This window comes from Convolutriloba macropyga, chromosome 1 (assembly GCF_964194025.1).
Source record: "Convolutriloba macropyga chromosome 1, txConMacr16.3, whole genome shotgun sequence".
NCBI classification, from domain to species: domain Eukaryota; kingdom Metazoa; phylum Xenacoelomorpha; order Acoela; family Convolutidae; genus Convolutriloba; species Convolutriloba macropyga.
Window position 1 is genome coordinate 79,704,516 of NC_134468.1, and position 20,761 is coordinate 79,725,276.

The following is a 20,761-nucleotide window of genomic DNA, read 5'->3' on the forward strand; positions in this document are numbered from 1 at the left end:
TTGGAGACTACAAGAGACCTTGTTCTACTTTGTCAAATGATTATTGTCCTTAATATTAATATCAGTACTATTAGTATTATTATTATTATTATTATTATTATTATTATTATTATTATTATTATTATTATTTATTAATATTATTATTATTATTATTATTATAATATTATATATTTCAATATTATCATTATTATTATTTTGTTTATTATTACTACTTTTTTATGTTTTTGACGATATCCCTCTAGGGTATAAGCCCCGCATCTCGATTATCGCAAAAACAACAAAAATTTTCTAATTATTGAACATAAACAGATTATTTGTTTTCAAGACAAAGGTAATGATAAGCAAAATTTGGGTAGTAGACTGACAAAATGGCGTGATAAACAAACCATTTTCACAGAGAAAAACAAATTTGTGCTTGTCCATCCTGAAATCATCTTTTCGTAAAAACTTTAATTCTAGTGTAGTGTGTAAAGTATTATGAAATGCAAATCCATCTATGTTGGCCAAACCAGCTGATATATTAACTCTGTAAAATCAGAGCATCAAAAGAAAGACTACAGTAGAATAAAAAAATGTGGAATGTTGTGGTACATGCATAAATTTGAATGGGATAAATTGGAGGCACTAAATCATACTAAAAACAGTTTAAGCAATCTAGAACTTTACGTTGATCGTCAGATTAAAACCATCTCTTAAATTGTTAAAAGATGAAATGAATATTGATTTAAATTTGTCTGAGACCACAATTTGAACAATTTCTTGGGATTATCTTATAAAAACAAATCGAAATGTTTTATTTATAAAATATTTAGCATATTTACAAGTCATATTCACAGCAGTTATCAATTTCCTTAAAAATATTCTTATTCCGGACTTTTCGATTTTGAACATGTTTTTGTTATTCTATGGTTATTCCGAATTTGCACTAAACCTAAGTATCTCTCTCGTTTAGGTTTTGCAAATTTCGTTTTGTCATTCTCAAAATGTTTTTGCCCCATTATTTCCTTCCCTAGTCAAAAATATGACTTGAACTAAAATATTTGCGTGAGTTCTGGCCCCCTATAATTTTCACGTGTGTTTAGTCCTGGCCTCAGCTTGCTACTGAATAAAGCTTCAATGGTAATGAGTTTCTCTAATCTGCTACAGGCATTCAGAACTTCCCATTCAATGTCATTTATGGAGCCACTACATTCAACAAGATTTTGACCCACCTGTGATTCCTTCATTTGACATCCGAGTAGTAACATGCCCGCTTATCTGCCCAACATAGATGGATCCGCATCTGTTACATTTTATTTCATATACCATGTGGGATTTAGGGTCCCTATTGAAAGATTATGTTAGAGTTGGGAGGTATATTTTCTGGCAACGTTTTGAGTAAGGTTTCTTCTGTATTGTAGAAAAAAATGTTGGTTTATAATGAGATCTAGTCTTGCTTTTTTATGCTTTTTTTGGGGTTGTCTTCAATTGATCTTTACAGCCAAGTTTTATCTTTTGTAGCTTGGCTCGCTATATTTGAAGACCAATCTTCTGGATACTGATTTTTGCTCCAGCATCTCTGGTTCGTTTCAAGCGCCTGATCGAAGGTCAACCAATTAGATGTTGCGTTAAAAACCTTGTGAACCGTCCTTTGAATCAAAGTTTTCTTATGCTGAAGCAGTCCACAGCTGCCAAAATTCAGTATTAATTGTGTGTCAGTTTGTTTTTGATACCAATGACAGGTGATACTAATTGCGCTTCTTTATTATGTTTTGGTTTTATTTGCGTTGATATCAAGGAAAGCCAAATCTCCTTCCATGTTAACTTTTTCTAAGGTAATTTGCAGGTCTTTGTATAATACTTTAAATTTTAAACTTTCGAGTATGTTGCTAAGTTTGCACGCCTTTACCACTCTTTCTGAAGAAAATAAATACAGTCTCCTACAATCTCCACAAGAAAAAATTCATTATCGACGAAAAACTGTTACGAAATTGACACAAGGTTTGAAAAAATCTACAACCCCGAGTGAAATTTCAAAAACTGATTGTGCTTCAAATTTTTCAGTTGACACTTTTTCAGCTAATTTTAGAAAAGCCTGCTGTTATATGCTGTATAATAAATGAGCGCTTAAATCTGATTGGCCAATACGCAAATTGAATTATTAAATTTTCGATCTATTGTCCCAATTTTGCTTTCGATCTGTTGTCTTTCGATCTATTGTCCTAGCACCGTGTCGGGGGGGGGGGTACGATCAATATGAACTCACTTAGCCGGGGGGGGGGCACAAACGGAAAAAATCCGCAATTTTTTGTTTCTGTACTACGTCGACCGTAGCATTGGCACCGTTTGTATGCCAGTCTTTTACATTGCTGGTTGCGCTTTAACTTACGTTTTACGACAATTATTAGCCTCGGAGATTACTGTTAAAATCCTTAGAGCAAAAACGAAGATTATCACCCCGTATTGCATCCTTCTGAATTATTATCGAAAAAAATGTTATGTAGCTGTCTTACTCGGCCATTTCATTATTCGTGTGCCCGAACCATGTGATGACGGCCACTTGCTGACTGGAGTCTAATGCCAATTGACAACCTAACTTCAATGTCTGATTCCCCAACTTTATGTTTCCAAAGTTGAGATCAAATTTATTGATTTCTCAGTTTCGATGTTTTGATTTTAGTCGTTGATTCTTTAGATGTCAAATTTAGACATTTTTTGTTATTTTTTCAGAACAGCTCAGCTAAAATGCTAATATGTGTGATCACTTCACAGTCTTCAAGGAAGAATGCGGTTTGAAGTCAGTAGAGATTATTTTAGCTACTTTTGTGTATCCTACGAAAAGTAAAGAATGCAAGAGAAAAGCGGTGGATACAAAATGCTTCGCCCAAAATTGCCAAGAGTTCTCTTCTGCTTCAGTATTGATGTCTTGCATTCATTGCGTGTATTTTGGATGCTTGGCTCACCAGCATATGAAAAACCATTTGAAGGCTAAAAAACACTGTTTTGCGATCGATTTACAATATTGTAATGTCTTTTGTTTATATTGCGATGATTTCATATACGACCGAAATGTAGAAAATATCAACTTTCGCTTGTATGTCGAATTCTGTCAAACTGTGTCTATTGAGAATACACTGCATCCAATCACAGAATGGAGTCCGGCTTCTGTTACGGAAGTTGAGCTGTTGACCAATAACTGCAACGACCACAACAGCATGTCTGATAATTCTTATTTCGGATTACGAGGGCTAATCAACATGGGGAACACGTGCTTCATGAATTGCATTTTACAGGTGTCATTCTTTTTAATTGGTCTCAAACGAGGCACTGTGTTTAAAAGCTCTCAAGCTAAGGTCTCTTATGCTATACTGAACGTCCACAGTAAGTTAGCACCCCCCCCCCCCCCCAGTTTTACGAAGTAAAAGTTCTATTTTTGGTGCAATATTACTCCAACTTGTAATTAGACTTTGGAAATTTTTTTACACCATTGATCCCATGAGCCAGTGGACCTGCCTACCTGTTGATCAAATCCATCCTAGTCTCAATGAAAAGGAAGTTGTCACGCTATCACATTTGAATCACATCTTTTCTCCCTCTAATGTTTCAGGCAAATGCATACTCAAGCATAATTGAACAAACGTGAAAAAATATCACATTTTGAGACAATTTTCTTGTTACTGTGAAACTTGGATGAAGTTCATCAACTTTACATTGGAATTTCGGTAAGTGAACGTTATGTTTATCTGAATTTCATAGGTAGGCGAGAGAAATGGTATAAAATGTTTTCAAAATGTGACTTTTAATTTGGAGTGATATAGCCTCAAAAACTGCATTTTTACGTCGTAAAAATAGGGGGGGGGGGCTATCTCACTTTTGCCGTTCATTATGTTTTGTGGGACAAAATTTTTTTAACCGCTTTTTGATTGACGCTTGATTTCAAGGTGTCCCGCTCTTTTCACCCCTATTCATTTAACCCCCATCATTTATTCCCGATTTATTCATCCCTGTAGCATTCAACCCCTCTATCATTTCACCCCGATTTTAATCTTTCTATAAAATAAGGATTATTAAATTAGCAATATAATCATTTGGCCATGCCTCGAGGGCCATGCCTCAGCGGCCCGTGGGACTTGATTTGAAACTATCACAACCGAACGTGGGACTAATTTATCCACTTAATTATGACAAAACATGCCTTTAATGTCGACTGCTAATTGGCGGGATAAAATGATAGAGGGGTGAAATAGAGGGGTGAATAAATCGGGGTTAAATGAACAGAGGTGAAAAGAAGTAGAACCGATTTCAAAATTTGTTCGTGTTAAATAGCTCTCATTCAGAATTTAGCAGCTAAACTTATTTCGCGGCTGCAGTGAGGATTTTAACGTTGTAAGCCCTTGTTAGAGGCACTGAGATTTTGTTGCGTGCAGCCTGCTTTTTTTGTGTAAATATAATCCTTCAAATAGTCTTCCCTCGACGTTAAATAGAAGTTCAGGGATGAAACTTAATGAATTCAGAATGGATCACTGAATGTTTATTCTCAGTAAAAATTATTATGGTTTTAACCTATGCGATTTTTTTCAAACCCTGGAAATGGCAAAAAGCATTTTGAGCTCTGAGCATACGATTTCTATAGTTACGCAGACAAGACAAGAAAATGCTTATTTAGCTGTAAATTACAATGAAAAATGTAGTACAAAAACACGTATTTTGTTTGTTATAGAAAATAATCGATGAAACCTATTAATAGCCGCACAGCGACAGCTGGGGCTATTATTGGCCTTTTCTTGGTTTTTTTTTATTTGGTCGTCGCTATTTTTTTTACGACCATATGACGTCACAACCACTTCAAATCCGCTTTTTGTTCATTCATTCATGCAATTTCCACTGAAGTGCATGAGTGACGTCATTTTTCGCTCTTAGTGGAGCGAGTTTTTTTGTTCATTTGCGTGATTAAATTTTTGGTCACACTTGACTTACCTCGCTCACAAAAATGACTTCCTCACTTTGAAATTGACTTTTACTTACTTTAATTCAAAGACAAGGTAAAATGGGTGTGTGTCACTCTAATTGAAGGTTATTAGAGAGCAGCTAATAGAGGCAGCAAAAACTTATACAGATTTTAAATCGAAATATAACATATCAGTCTTCAATGAAAAGACGAACTTCTTGGTCTGTCTTTATTACTGTTTTTTATGAGACTGCAGATCTACGAAGCTATTGCGGGTATTTTCTGGCAATCTGCCAGCTATGTTTTCATAGCCTGAATGTTTTTGGAAAAAGTACGACAGTAAATCAATGTAAAAAATACAATGTTGGAAACTGTTAAATTGCTTTCACAAGCTGCAATAGCCTTCAGTAATGATGTGTTGTAAAATTGGCACCTCGAACTCACAAATTTGCCAAAGGATGATAAAATGCCTTTTACTCCTTTTTACCTCCTAAAACAATAGCATTTTTTTTTCTTTTCAGAATTCGTTCTCCTGTGGAGTGTATTTTTGAGAAAAAAGAAAATTTTGGTTGCTGAAAAGTTAGTTTTTGAAATCAGCCAAGAAAGTTGGCCTGTTAACTTAATGTGCGACAATTTGCTGACTTTTTCTACTGGTCTATGGCTTGAACAACAATGCTACTTTTTTGAAGTTCTTTTGAAAGATCTGGGAAAAATAATTTTCAAGTAGATTAACTCGAAAACTTTGAATAGTTTGAATTTTCAAAAATAGTGTTTTTAGCTAATTCTTTGGGGCCTAAAGATGCTAGTTTTGTTGTTTTTTCTGCTAGATGACTATCTTTAACCTCTAACTTTTAATACAAATTTTTTTTTGAGGACAAAAAGGAGGTTCCAGGATCTGTTTTTTTGACAGCTTATATTTGACAGCTAATTCTTTGGGGCCTAAAGATGCTAGTTTTGTTGTTTTTTCTGCTAGTGACTATCTTTAACCTCTAACTTTTAATACAATTTTTTTTGAGGGCAAAAAGGAGGTTCCAGGATCTGTTTTTTGACAGCTTATGAAAAACCGACGCGTGAGTTGACGGAAAACGGAGATTGTGAAGAAAAACTATGGTGCTCTTGAGAGTGAGAAAATTTGGGTAAGATTTCGATTAATTTTCTCAGTTTGGGTTTGCTGCTTTAGAACGACAATTTAGCACTTAGGGATACTGATATGAGTGCTGAGAAAAGTTCTAAGAATTATTGAGAACTTTAATTTCTTTCGTTATTTCTTATTTGTTATCCCCCAAGTTTGTTCAATTCTGAAACTCGGATGAGCAAATATGTTTTGCTAAGCTGTATAGTAGAGGAGAACATTGAAGCAATGCGTAAAAAATAGCGCAGTTCCCGTAATTTTGTTTCTATGCTTACGCAAAAATTTGTCTTTTTTAAGTCGTTTTGTTTGGAAATTTGTTGACTGAGTTTGAAAACGTCCAAAAATTTTAGTTAAAATTGAGGTTCTTAACCTTTTTTGTTTCTATCTACAATGTTTACAATCTACTATTCTGCTTTAGAAGTTTTAATTCAAAAAACAATTGGTTGATCAAAAAGTTCAGCAAAGAGTTTGACTGTTGAGTTAAGGCAAGTTTTGATGTCTTAGCTTATTTTTATATTCATTTTTCTTATTAATTAAGATTTTAAAAAATGAAAATTTTCTGTTAAATGTTTGTTTTTTTAATATTCTCAGCGTTGCAGAATTTACAAATAATTTCTATTTCAGACAAGTTTTCTTCCCAATTATATCATAGGGCATTTAATAAACCTCGATGTGTAGTGTAATAAGTATGATAGGACAGTGGTATTGTTTATTTGTCAAATATCCTATAAGTTGTTAGCAACTAAATGCAATAAAAAAATAAACCTGGATTTTTCAAGTCATGCTGGCCGATCGAAGTCTTTTGTGGAGAGTTGCAAAATATCATGGAAAACTTTGAAGAATTCAATGAGAGATTTTCAAATCCTCATTTTGTCGACTTTGTGATGTTCGATGATGTAAGTAATACATTGGTCAGACGGCATCATATTCCATTTCCAATTACTAAGATAAGAGGGTTATTAAATTCGTGCTTAAAGAGGGATCAAGCATTCAATGCTTCATGTCAAGATGAGGAAATTACTCTAAGTTCTTTTTCAATTATTTGGTATATATATTTCCTCGATTTTTGTGCATTTTTGACGAATTCTATTTTAACCACGAACCTTTCAATATGAATCCAGTTATTGCATTTTATCTTTTATACGTTTTTGATGAGAATTTTCTGAAAACCGTTAAGTGGTTATAGAACCAGTTATCTCTGTTTCAGGCGTTAACTCACACTCCTATGCTGCGAGATTTCTTTCTATCAGATATGCATGACTGCAGTTTAATTCCATCCTTCATGGACCATCACTCAGTGCGACAGAATTCAAGTCAGTTGATGCTTAGCTCTGCCCAATCTCTTGATCCGAGGAGACACAATGCATCGCGACCATCGGGAATGTCGACGCAGAACTGTTTGATGTGTGAATTGAGCCATATTTTTCAAGAAGTCTACTCAGGTGCCAAAGATCCCTTTGTTCCCTTACGGCTGCTGCACCTCATTTGGAACAATTCGAGCCATCTGGCAGGATATGAGCAACAAGATGCCCATGAGTTTCTCATTTCTGCTCTCGGTTAGAGGTACTTTTTTATGACCGTCTCCGCTGTTCTGGCCGGCTATTTGTTTGTTGAGCAGTTTGAGTATATAACGTCGGTCTTCTTAGGCATTTTTCTGTGTGATTGCAATAGTCTCTAATCGTTTTCCTTCATTAATAGCCGCGAAGCGATAGCGGTTATTATTGGGGACATCGTGGTTTTTTTTACAATTCAAAGAATTGGAATTGTATTGGGGCGCTGTCTCTTTTTTTAAAGATCTGTCACACATTTTCATGATATTTGAAGTCAAATTGGATTAGTGATTTTGGTCACGCCGAAACAGGAAGTGGAACGAAAAAGCGAGTGGTTTTGTGGCGTAAGATTTTTTGACTCTAATTTTAAAGTAGAGTGAGAAACAGGCGTTTGAACAAAAATTAGCTTTCTCGCTAGTGGTTTTTTGTTCACATGCGGCAATTTCACTTTGATTTTTACAGTTTTTTCGATTTATTGGATCGGATTTTTTTTCTAAATGGTTTTCCCAATCCATTCATAGTTCATTCTAGGCCTAATTTTGAACCAAATTCCTCTTTCTCGCTACTGGTTTTTTGTTCACATGTTTTGTTTTGTTTCCTGGATCTGATTTTCTTTAGAAATGGTTTTCCCAATTCACGCATAGTCCGTTCTGGGTCTAGTTTTTCGTTTAGTCAATGAAAAATTTTTGAATTGTACGTCAGTACTCGTCCTGCTATATTTTTTTAATTCGCTTTTCCTTTTGATAACGTTTTTCGTTTCAAATAAGTCACGATTTTGACATTTGACTTCTGACTTACTTAGCTCATTGTTTCAACTGAATGGATTTTAATTTCTTTCATGCATTGAATTACGCAATATAGTGAATACGGTCAAAGTCAAAAGAACAAGTCAAGAAGTAAGTTCTTTAAATTGTTCGCCAGGACTTGTGCTGCTATGTCTTTTTAATTCGTCGTCTCCATCGATGATTCTTGCTAACTGACTTCTTGGAATTGACTTTTTTTATTCCAGTGATTTCTACTGCTGTGCGTGTTGTCATTTGTTCTGCTTTTAGGTCCATTGCGTGACTTACCTCACTAAAAATGACTTCTAAACGCGCTTACTGTTCTTTGAATTTTATGAACATTTACTAGTTAAAGGTCAATTGTATGCATCTAAGTGTGTACCCGAATTCATGAGTATTAGAGTCTCGAGTTTTTGATTTCGGATATTAATTTTGAAAAAGTTCCACTAGGGCTTTTTCATTATAGAGCGTATGTGTCTCATAAAAATGACGGTCCGTATCTAACCAAAAAGTCTATTGGTCTATTAAAGGACTGGTGGTCAATCTGCCTATCTTATTTCTTTAGTTGTTTCAATTCACGGAAGGCCACAAGCATCTATCGCGGTTTTTTCCGGCAATCTGTCGACTGTTTTTTTTTTTTGTAAGAACATCGTTGCTTGCCATCAAAATTTTGAAGTTTGAAGCCAAAAATTTAATAAATGGTCACGTGCTGTATTCTTCAAGAGCCCACTCTCAACCACCGTAAATATATAACAAGGGAATATAATTCGGTGGGGGTTTGGGCTGTAGCTAGAGTAGGTATTAGAAAAACACAAGGTTTCAACTTTCATAAAATATCTCAAGAGGTGTCTGATGTCCGTGTTTAGATATCTTACATGGACATTGTAAAGAGGACAGTGACCATGGCTTTCTGCACAATTCCTCGTGGCCTGCCAACTGTAACTGCATAATCGACCAAGTGTTCACAGGTGGTCTACAAAGTGACGTCATTTGCACTGAGTGCAACGGTGTCTCAACTACTGTCGATCCATTCTGGGACATTTCGCTGCACATTGGAACTACGAATACCGCGGTTGGGTCGCCGTCTTGTGCAAGTGGGGGACCAGGGGGTTTGTTTGCAGACGATGGTGGTGGATGTGCCAGTGAGATTGGAGGGGTTATGGACAGTAATGCAGCTGCTGCAGCCTTGCTAATAAATCCATCTGCAGAATCAGCTCCGACTGTTTACGATCTGTCATCAATTCGCCAAAAAATCCAAGGTGACTTCTAAAGTGTGATGGAAAAAGTATCACAAAATGAGTATTAAAGTGATTTTCCATATTAATAGCCGCACAGTGATAGCTGGGGCTATTATCGGCCTTCTCTTGGTTTTTTACAATTCAAAGAATTTGAATTGTATTGGGGCGCTGTCTTTTTACGACTCGAAGAGGAGTATTGGAGAAGTCCTTTTTTTTAATCAATTTTATTGGAGTGATTTTTGAAGCGGGAAATGAAACGCGTGAAAAAATTTGGAGTGATTTTGGTGGTGAACAAAAGTGAAGAGCGGAGCAAAAAGAGAGTGGTTTTTGTTGATAAGGCTGTTTTTGAGAGAGCGAAAAATTGATGCGTGAAAAAATTTCTAAGCGAGCGAATTTTTTTGGTCACGTGAGGCTTTTAAAAGCAGTTTTTTGCAACTTTTGATGGTTATGAGGTTTGATTATGTTATTGTATTAGTTTTAGGCTTGTTCTGCTAGGAATTGAAGGTTTCAAGTAGTAAATTTGAGTTTAATGCTAATTTGGAGATTTTTGATCAGTTTTGCTGATTTTGACGAAATTTAATGATTTTTTGCCTGTTTTTTTTTTGTTTTAATGCTTTAAGTGGGGATTTGGATAGAAGCCTGTTACTTAAGAAATATTCAGATACCAATTGGTTAAAGTTTTTTTTGGTAAAAATCATTTTCTTACGAAAAATGACAGAAAAATTGAGAAATTTTAAAACCATTTTTCTTATTTTTTTTGAAGTTTTTCTTTTTTCATCTTAGACAAGTTTCTTAACCTATTATGACTTGCCCATTGTTTTGCGAGCTTTTCATTGCTCTAATTGCAGAGGAACTTTATTCGGCTTTATGTTTCCTTGTGCTATAAAGAAAAACTCAAGTTAAAAAAAACTTCAGTTTTTATACTTTTTTTGTTCAATTTGTTTTTGAATGCCGTTTCTATTCTTCCTTAATTTTTTATGGCATTTGTGGAAGTTAAAGGTTCGCAATAGTTGTTCAGTTGTTTAGTCATAAGGATGGGCAATTTTCTCCGAGTCGTTTCCGGAATTCTTCCGGCTATGTTTTTTTTAAGATTGTTCACACATTTTCATGATTTTTGAAGTCAAATTGGAGTGGTGATTTTGGTCACGCCGAAACAGGAAATGGGGCGAAAAAGCGAGTGGTTTTGCGGCGTGAAATTTTTTTGCTCTAATTTTAAAGTAGAGTGAGAAAACGGTGTTTGAACAAAAACTCGCTTTCTCGCTAGTGGTTTTTTTGTTCACATGCGGCAATTTTACTTTGGTTTTTACTGTTTTTGCAATTTTTGGGATCGGTTTTTTTTTCTAAATGGTTTTTCCAATCCATTCAAAGTTCATTCCAGGTCTAGTTTTTTGTTTAGTCAATGAAAATTCTTTGAATTTACGTCAGGACTTGTCCTGCTATGTATTTTTATGTCATGATTTTTGTTACAAACTTATGACGTCACAGCCACTTTTTGTTCATTCGTTCATGCAATTTCAATTGAATTGCATGTGTGACGTCATTTTTCGCTCTTAGTGGAGCAAGTTTTTCTGTTCATGCGCGTGATTAAATTTTTGTTCACACTTGACTTTCCTCACTCTCAAAAATGACTTCCTCAGTTTGAAATTGACATTTTTTTACTTTAATTCAAAGAGATAGGATCAAATGGGCGTGTGTCACTCTAAATGAAGGTTATTTGAGATCAGCTAATAGAGGCAGCAGTTTTTTAACCAAAATATAACAGATCAGCGTTCAATGAAAAGACGAATTTTTTTGGTCTGTCTGTACTGTTTTTTAGACTGCCGATCTACGAATCTATTGCGGCTGTTTTCTGGCAATCTGCCAGCTGTTTGTTAATTTTTTAGCTGCGAATCTGTGAGCTGAACGAAGCTATAAAGCCGTGCTCTTCGTTTTTGTTTCATGCTCTTACGCTTCTGTTTTTGCATTTTTCACCCTGCAAACCACAAAGCAATTTTCTCGACCTTAAGCTGCATTTTTGCTGCTTGCTTTTGCATGACGTCATATCTTAAGCTAGTTGGCGCTGAGCTTTTAGCTGAAGTACGTGACAATTTTATGATCATATTGACTTACCTCATTAACTCTGAAATAACTTTTTAACCTCTAGGTCAATTATTAACTATAAATTTTCTCTTAACCAATTGGGGTTATTGGAATTAATCGCGTCCAGTTTTCGGAAATAAGAGGGGTGTTTATTTTTACAAGTTGATATACTTGTTTTGGTGTTTGTATCACCGTTATTTTAATGGATTTGAGTAGTTACGAATCTGAATTTAATGAGTTTAATTGATGTTGAGAATCTAACTTTGTCTTTTTCTTTCCTATAAACTAGCTTCAGCTATGCTGCGAATGATTCTCAACACAAATTTTGTCCAGTTCGTGCCGCCATACCTCAATTGAACCTGCTTAAGGGACGTATTTTCTCCACACGTAGTTTTTGAGGCTTTTATGTTAAATAGCGGCCCTCATCTTCTCAGCAGGCTATTATTGCGCTTCTATTACAATTCAACGAATTTGAATTGTATTGAAGCGCTGTCTTTTTACGACTCGAGGAAGTGTAATGGTGATGTGCTTCGTTTAATCGGTTACTTCTATTTTCACAGGATGCAAAGTCAAATGCTGCACGTGAAAACAGGTGTTCAGGTCAAACTACTGAAGAAAAAAGTTTTTGTTTTAACTCTATTTTTTTCAGGCACAGGTGTTTGTCGCATCTAGTTCTTGTCTTACTATGTTTTGAAGTGTTTTATGATGCAAATCATGTATTTTTAGATGTTATTTCGAGCTAATTTTACCGTCAAGGAGGCTTTACCACATGAATTTTTTATAGCAATAGATTTGTTTTTATGGTTCACCTTAGTTTTCATAGCTGCGAAGCTCCAAGCTGAGCGTAGCTATATTGCGGTGCTCTTGGTTTTTTTACAATTCAAAGAATTTGAATTGTTTTGGGGCGCTTTCTTTTTTTTTAAGATCTGTTCACACATTTCATAATTTTTGAAGTCAAATTAGAGTAGTGATTTTGGTCACGCCGAAAAAGGAAATGGAGTGAAAAAACGAATGATTTTGCGGTGTGAAATTTTTTCGCTCTAAATGTAAAGTAGAGTGAGAAAAAGGTGTTGAACAAAAATTCACTTTCTCGCTAGTGGTTTTGTTCACATGCGGCAATTTCACTTTGATTTTTTATAGTTTTTTCGATTTATTGGATCGGATTTTTTTCTAAATGGTTTTCCCAATCCATTCATAGTCCGTTCTTGGTCTAGTTTTTTGTTTAGTCAATGAAATTTCTTTGAATTGTACGTCAGGACTTGTCCTGCTATGTTTTTTGTTTCGTTGTCTGACGCTCTTTTTTCGTTTTACATTTGTTCACACAGCAAAGCTGAAAGTCAAATTTTCTGAATTACTTCCTCCTCTCACTGACGGCTTTTTCGCGCGTGACGTCATTTCTCACTCGCTTTAGCGAAAGTTTTTAGGTTATTTGCGTGATTAGATTTTGATCATAAGTGATTTACCTCACTCAATAAAATGACTTCTGCACTTTGAAACTTAAGTTTAATTTGAATTTGTTTGAGGTCAAAGGAACTCCTATGTGCAGTAAAGGTCCCTAATAAGAGGCTTCTGTGGAATGAATTTTAATAAGCTTCATTAATTTATCGCTGCATGTTTTTTAGCCTAGTTTTTTGAGCGGCGTCAATTTTTCAATTTAGATCTGTATCGGTTTCTATCTCTATTATATGGCACGCAGGTGTATTCTTTCGCAGCTATTCCGGCAATCTGCAGGCTATGTTTATGTGTTTGGTCATCTTTTGATTTTTTTGATATTGATTGTGAGGTGTGTTCGATAAAGCAAATGAAGTAATCTTCATCAAATTTTATCTTATTTTCGTCTCTTTTTTAAAGAATTTTAGCATATTTTTTATTTGCGCTTTTTGCTTGAGGTTTTTTGTTTTCAAGTTAATTGATAATTTTTAAGTTATGTTACTAAGAGATGACAATTAAATGTTAATTAGTTTTTTTATATAATGTAATAATTCATACGAATTTACCGTTTTTAATAGCCGCGTCAGCAATTCCCAGCGGCTATTATTGCGCTCCTTTTTTTTACAATTCAAAGAATTTGAATTGTATTGGGGCGCTGTCTTTTTTTAAAGATCTGTTCCAACATTTTCATGATTTTTGAAGTCAAATTGGAGTAGTGATTTTAGTCACGCCGAAACAGGAAGTGGAGCGAAAAGCGAGTGGTTTTGCGGCGTGAATTTTTTTTGCTCTAATTTTGAAGTAGAGTGAGAATACGGTCTTTTGAAAAAAAATCGCTTTCTCTTTAGTGGTTTTTTGTTTACATGCGTCAATTTCACTTTGATTTTTACTGTTTTTTTGATTTTTTGGATTGGATTTTTTTCTTAATGGTTTTCCCAATCCATTCATAGGTTATTCTAGGCCAAGTTTTCGCTAGTGGTGTTTTGTTCACATGCTGCACTTTTAACTTTGATTTTCAATTTTTTAAAAAAATTTTAATGATTTTCTTATAAATGGTTTTCCCAGCTCACTCATAGTCCCTGCTAGGTCTAGTCTTTTGTTTAATCAATGAAAATTTTTTGAATTGTACGTCAGGACTTGTCCTGCTATGTTTTTTCACTTCGTCTTACAGACTTTTGTTTTGTCTGACCCTGACTTCTTGGACTTGACTTTTTCAATGACTTCAGTGACTTCTACTGCTTTGCAGTTAAAATTTGTGTTTGTACGTCATTTCTGCTTTTAGTTCAATTGCGTGACTTGCCTCACTAAAAAAAAATGACTTCTGAACTCACTTATGGAACTTTAAATTTTATGAAAATTTACGAATTAAAGGTCAATAGTGCGCATTTAAGTAGTACCAAAGTTATATGCCCTAATTACTGAGTAATAGTCTTGAGTTTTAATATCGAATATTAATTTTGAAAAAGCTCCATTAGGGCTTTTTCCTTGTAGAACAAATGTGTCTCATAAAAATGACAATCCGAATCTAACCCAAAATGTCTAGTGGTCTATTAAAAAGCTGGTGGTCGATTTGTCATTTTGTCATTATTATTTCTTTAGTTGTTTCAATTCATGGTAGGCCACAAGCGTCATTCGCGGCTATTTTTCAGCTATCTGCCGTTTTGTTGTTTGTTTTTTTTTTAAGTTGTTGATTAGAATTGTTTGATTTTCTTTAATTCAGGGCTTGTTCAAAGTTTTGCATGAAATGTTTTTGACTTCTCTAGGCGCGTTTAATTTCTTACTCATTCTGCTCAAAATTCTTGTAAACAGCAGTTGCTCAACAAAGTAATCTAAAGTGAACAGGAAATATTGAAAACGAAATCAGAATAGAAACGGTGTAAACCCATACAGCCCAAATTTAGATGCCCGCTACTGAACTTTGTTCTTATTTCTTAGTTAACCTATTTTCAGGCAATCTGCCGGGTATGTTGTTTATTTTGTGTCTGTGTTTCAAAATAACCATAATTGAGCAGAGGCACATTTTGTTAGGTCAATAGTTTGCTGGGGTCCAAGTGAATAATTTCGAAGAGGTCAGATTTTGTTTCTCTTAGGCTTGTTTTGATAGCGGTCTGAAAGTGTCTGGTTACTAATATGAGTCTTCTTTAAATAGGAGCTTTTTTAGCTATTTCGCTGATTTTAGGCAAAATTTTGCGATTTTCCGCCAATTGTTTTGTTTTACTGTCGTAAGTGGATTTTGAAAGTTGCTTCTCTGAATATATCAGTGGTTCTGCCCGTATTTTTTTTGTTGTCGGCTGACTTAGTCTCGTTAATGAAACGTCTCCTTGGCTCTCTACTGAGGCATAGTGAATTCTTGTTAAAATTTTAATTCATATGTAACAATTTAACTTACTTCGACGCAATTTTTTGTTTTAGTTGCATATTTGTTGTATTTTTTGTCTCGCTTCTTATTGTCAGTAATGACAGGTGTCATAGACTTTGCGACTAACACAAAACCAAGTTCATGATTAAACTAGTTGCTAATTTTTGACATAATCTTGGGAACATGTTTTAAGAAACTAGCATTTATTCTTTGTTTTGACGTGTTCGTTAAACTATATGTTTTGTAGTCTCTTTGTCTCACTATTGACAGATATCATAAGTTTTTCATCTAAATGACAAAAGATTGAATCTGTTTATTAGTTTCAGTTTTTAGTAAATGATAGGACTTCGAAATTATTGGTTTTGAATGGAATCGGATCGACTGCCTCTGAGTTTGTTACTTGTTGACCTTCTACTTTGTTTCTTCTTTGTTTCCTACAAATGTGGTGTTTACCATCGAAGTTCTTGTTGTGTAATTCTTTATATAACATCTTCCTGACGGTTTCAAAGACTTAGTCAACAAATTGTTTAAAAGGAACTGTTTAAAAAAATTATTGAGTTATATGTAATATTTTATGTTACCTATTTATTTTTTTTAATTAATCTACGTTGTGTTGGCTGTTCATTTTTTCTTCGAAGTTTTTCTTGATGCGGTGGCTGACAGTCAGGTTTTAAGTTTGTTAAATTCTTTGGAGTGTACTTCAAGGCTTGTCCTGCTTTTTTGTATTTCATCTTTAAGCCTTTTGTTACTACCATATGATATGTCACTCAGTCCAAATCTCTTTTTGTTCATCCATGAATGCAGTTATGACTGAATTGCGTGAGTGGCGACATTTTTCAGTCTTTGTGGAGCCAGTTTTTGTTTATTCGTCTTATTAATTTTTTGGTTACAGGTGGCTTGCCCCGAAAATGCCCCTTCCTCGCTCTTTCTTTAATTGAAAGAGAAGTTCAACTGAGTAAACGTCCCTTTTAATTGAAGGTTATTTGAGGACAGCTAATAGAAACGAAAACGAAGCTTCGGGTATTCAATTTCTCCTAAATCAGAATGTGATATCTCAGCATTTATTATCAAGAGCTGAAATTTTTCTTCGTTTTTAATAGCCGCACAGCGATAGCTGGGGCTATTATTGGCCTTCTCTTGGTTTTTTACAATTCAAAGAATTTGAATTGTATTGGGGCGCTGTCTTTTTACGACTCGAAGAGGAGTATTGGAGAAGTCCTTTTTTTAATCAATTTTATTGGAGTGATTTTTGAAGCGGGAAATGAAACGCGTGAAAAAATTTGGAGTGATTTTGGTGGTGAACAAAAGTGAAGAGCGGAGCAAAAAGAGAGTGGTTTTTGTTGATAAGGCTGTTTTTGAGAGAGCGAAAAATTGATGCGTGAAAAAATTTCTAAGCGAGCGAATTTTTTTGGTCACGTGAGGCTTTTAAAAGCAGTTTTTTGCAACTTTTGATGGTTATGAGGTTTGATTATGTTATTGTATTAGTTTTAGGCTTGTTCTGCTAGGAATTGAAGGTTTCAAGTAGTAAATTTGAGTTTAATGCTAATTTGGAGATTTTTGATCAGTTTTGCTGATTTTGACGAAATTTAATGATTTTTTGCCTGTTTTTTTTTTGTTTTAATGCTTTAAGTGGGGATTTGGATAGAAGCCTGTTACTTAAGAAATATTCAGATACCAATTGGTTAAAGTTTTTTTGTTTATAGCTGCGAAGCTGTAAGCTGAGCATAGCTATATTGCAGTGCTCTCGGTTTTTTCCAATTCAAAGAATTTGAATTGTATTGGGGCGCTGTCTTTTTTTTAAGATCTGTTCACACATTTTCGTGATTTTTGAAGTCAAATTGGAGTGGTGATTTTGGTCACGCCGAAACAGGAAATGGAGCGAAAAAGCGAGTGGTTTTGCGGCGTGAATTTTTTTCGCTCTAATTTTAAAGTAGAGTGAAAAAACGGTGTCTGAACAAAAATTCGGTTTCTCGGTAGTGGTTTTTTGTTCACATGCGGCAATTTCACTCTGATTTTTACTGTTTTTTCGATTTTTTGGATCGGATTTTTTTCTAAATAGTTTTCCCAATCCATTCACAGCTCATTCTGGACCTAGTTTTTTTCTTAGAATCAAAATTACATATCTCACTAGTGGTTTTTTTGTTCTCTCTAGCAGCATTTTGACATTGATTTTCTGTTTTTTTTTCATCTGATTTTTTTAGAAATGGTTTTTCCAATGCACTCATTGACCGTTCTAAGTCTAGTTATTTGTTAAGTTAATGAAAATTCTTTGAATTGTACGCCAGGACTTGTCCTGCTATGTTTTTTTATTTCGTCGTCATGATTTTTGTTACGACCATATGACGTCACAGCCACTTTTTGTTCATTCGTTCATGCAATTTCAACTGAATTTCATGTGTGACGTCATTTTTCGCTCTTAGTGGAGCTAGTTTTTTTGTTCATGCGCGTGATTAAGTTTTTGGTCACACTTGACTTACCTCACTCTCAAAAATGACTTCCTCACTTTGAAATTGACTTTTATTTACTTTAATTCAATGAGATAAGGTCAAATGGGTGTGTGTCACTCTAAATGAAGGTTATTTGAGATCAGCTAATAGAGGCAGCATTAACCTATACAGATTTTTAATAAAAATTTAACAGATCAGCCTTCAATGAAAAGGCAAATTTTTTGGTCTGTCTTTTTTACTGTTTTTTTAGACGGCCGATCTACGAATCTATTGCGGCTATTTTCTGGCAATCTGCCAGCTATGTTTTTAAAATTGCTCTCAAACGATTTTTCGTCTGAGTCATTTGACTTTTCGTCCTCAAAAGCAGGAAAAACAGGTAGCGCCCAGCGGGCATTAAGTTCTCAAAGAGCATTTCATTTCACTAGTCTCCAAATATGCGATTCACAGATACTTTTGGAGACTTATGATGTGACGGGCTGTTCTTAGAAAATGAGAGGTGAACGTTTTCTATCAAAGCGAGGAATTTTTTTTAGTTTATTTGGATTTTTTTTTTAAATTTGGCCTCAAAAATATTTTAGACTAGGATTAATATTGGTGCGTTTTGATGGCATTGTGACGTTATTTAAATGCAGCTTACAGAAATTTGAAGGCTAGTCTACTATTTTGAGATATTAAGGCTATTCGATTCATTGGATTTATTGAGAATTGAATAGGAAACTATCTCTGAGCCATCTTCTGCTAGTAACTGATTACATTTGTGTAGGTTCAATAGAGCTTTTGTTTGAAATTTTGACCAAAGTTTTATTAAAAAATTACAATTTCTTAATTCTTGCGGAGAAGCTTATGATCCTATTATGGCTAGCATCTTGTTTTGAGGTCTTGAGTTTGAGAAAGTTATTGGTATTTGGGAGCGTGTTTTTCGGTCTGATGCTGCAATTTGATAAATAGTTTTTTGGTCAATTTTGTTCGGAAAATGGATTTTAAGGGGGCATTTGGCAGTTTAAGGATATTGAGTTGCTAAGTGGTTATTTTTTTAGTAAAGCCGATTAAGTAAAGGAAGCAAAGATAAGAGCATTTTTAGGACGTTTATTGTAATGTTAATTGACAAAATTGTAGTTGCAAATTTGCTTTTGCTTTTGAATTTTCACACTATAATTTGATTCCTTGCCAATAATTTTCTTAAGCTTTTATTTACCTGATTTTTCCATTCGTCCCGCTCATTTCGAGGTAGTTTTTTTCAACGAAATTTCTTTGAATTGTAGGTGATGACCTGCTATGTTTTATTCCGTCGTCAAATTCGTTTAATACCTTGACACTTCATATTAGCTCATTGTTCAATTATGGCAATATTACCGCGCTCTCTGCGTGACGTCATTTTGCACTCATATTTGAGTGGATTTTTTGGGTTAAGCGAACAGATTTTCGGTCCTCACTCTCAAAATTACTTCATTAAATTTGAAAGTGATTTTTGATCGCCTTGGTTGGAGATTGAAAGACAATTTAAGATATCTTTTTGCGGTTATTTGATGAAGCTGCGGAAGAATATGCCTAAATCTGTATCAAGTTAAAATGTCCCTGCAAATAGTGGAAAATTGTACTTTTTTCTTTCAAGTCTTGTTTTCCTCGATGTTTGAGATAATGGTTTGGATAATAATACTGTCCTTCATTAAACTGCTGTCTACTGGCGCCAAGATTAACTGATCCAAACGAAAAATTGGCACATGCATTTAAATTATTTTAGACTACTCTTTTTTGGTACCCGTTATTAACGTTTCACTGACATACGGGGCTTGTTTCAAGCCGCTAATGGCAATGTGCAGAAAAGGCACTGAGAGCTCGAAGCAAAGAAGCTATCACCTGATGTTGAGCTGGCCATATTACCAGAACTATTTTTCAACTTACCCAAGGCCGCATTTTTCTGTTTCAAGCCAATTTTGTTGAAAGATTCAATTATCTTGCTACTCCTAAGCACACTTTTTTATTCTCTTGTAAATCATAATCTCAAACCTGTACTAGGGCAACAAACTCTCAGCTCAATTCTAATCGCGGTTTTTTCTTGAGTGGTTTTAATTAAATGAGCAGCTTTAAGGGTGCGGATCTTTCAGGACACGTCTTTTTATGACAAAATTTTACAGCAGAATCTGTTTTGGATTATAGCAACGTCATCTTCCGAGCCAGCTATTATTGCTCTCTTGTTTTCTCCAGGCTACTGTTAGTTAATGCTCAGCTGCATTTAAAAAAACAGGTGCTCAGCAAAGCAAACTGATAAGAGTCACTGAAAAAACTAAAATAGAAACGGAACGTTCATAAAGCCAAGTGTTAAATACCCTTTAATAGTCTTAGTTAACATGTAAAGTGTTAATCCGTTTTGTATTAGTCCCTTTATTCTGTCATTGAGAAGGAGAAGGAATCCTAAATGACAAATCCAAAAATTTATACTCGAACACGTACTTTTGGGATTCTTTTGTAACAAAACTGTCATTTTTCTTCCATTTTCTTTGCTTTTTTCGATCCCAATTTGGGTCATGAGAACCAATGAAGTTTTTTTTCCGTTGTCCCGACAGCTGCGGGGATTTTTTTTGTTATCTCATTTGAATTTAAACAGCTGATGATTAAAGTAAATTGTTGAAAATTGTTGAAGTTTGTTCACTGGCTCACTTTGTTAACTTACTGGCACAGCTTAGCAGTTTGAGATAAGATATTAAAGTGAAAACGATTAAATCATGGTTTAATTATTTGATTTTTACGACTCGAAGAGGAGTATTGAGATTCTACAGATTTTTACGACTCCAAGAGGAGTATTGATATTCTACAGGTTT

The 20,761-nt window shown here is 34.6% G+C and overlaps 1 protein-coding gene across 2 annotated transcripts; it reads left to right on the forward strand.

The window, feature by feature from the left end:
* The first annotated feature begins 2,713 nt into the window (after positions 1-2,713).
* Positions 2,714-9,693, forward strand: LOC142351896 (ubiquitin carboxyl-terminal hydrolase 22-like). 2 transcript variants are annotated; one of them, XM_075404154.1, is made up of 3 exons: positions 2,714-3,272; positions 7,267-7,615; positions 9,258-9,693. In XM_075404154.1, the coding sequence occupies exons 1-3, from the start codon at positions 2,733-2,735 to the stop codon at positions 9,659-9,661; spliced, it is 1,293 nt and encodes a 430-aa protein (XP_075260269.1). In that variant the 5' UTR covers positions 2,714-2,732; the 3' UTR covers positions 9,662-9,693. The 2 variants fall into 2 exon arrangements, with proteins under 2 accessions (XP_075260269.1, XP_075260277.1); XM_075404162.1 differs by having other exon boundaries at positions 9,360-9,693.
* The last annotated feature ends 11,068 nt before the right edge of the window (positions 9,694-20,761 follow it).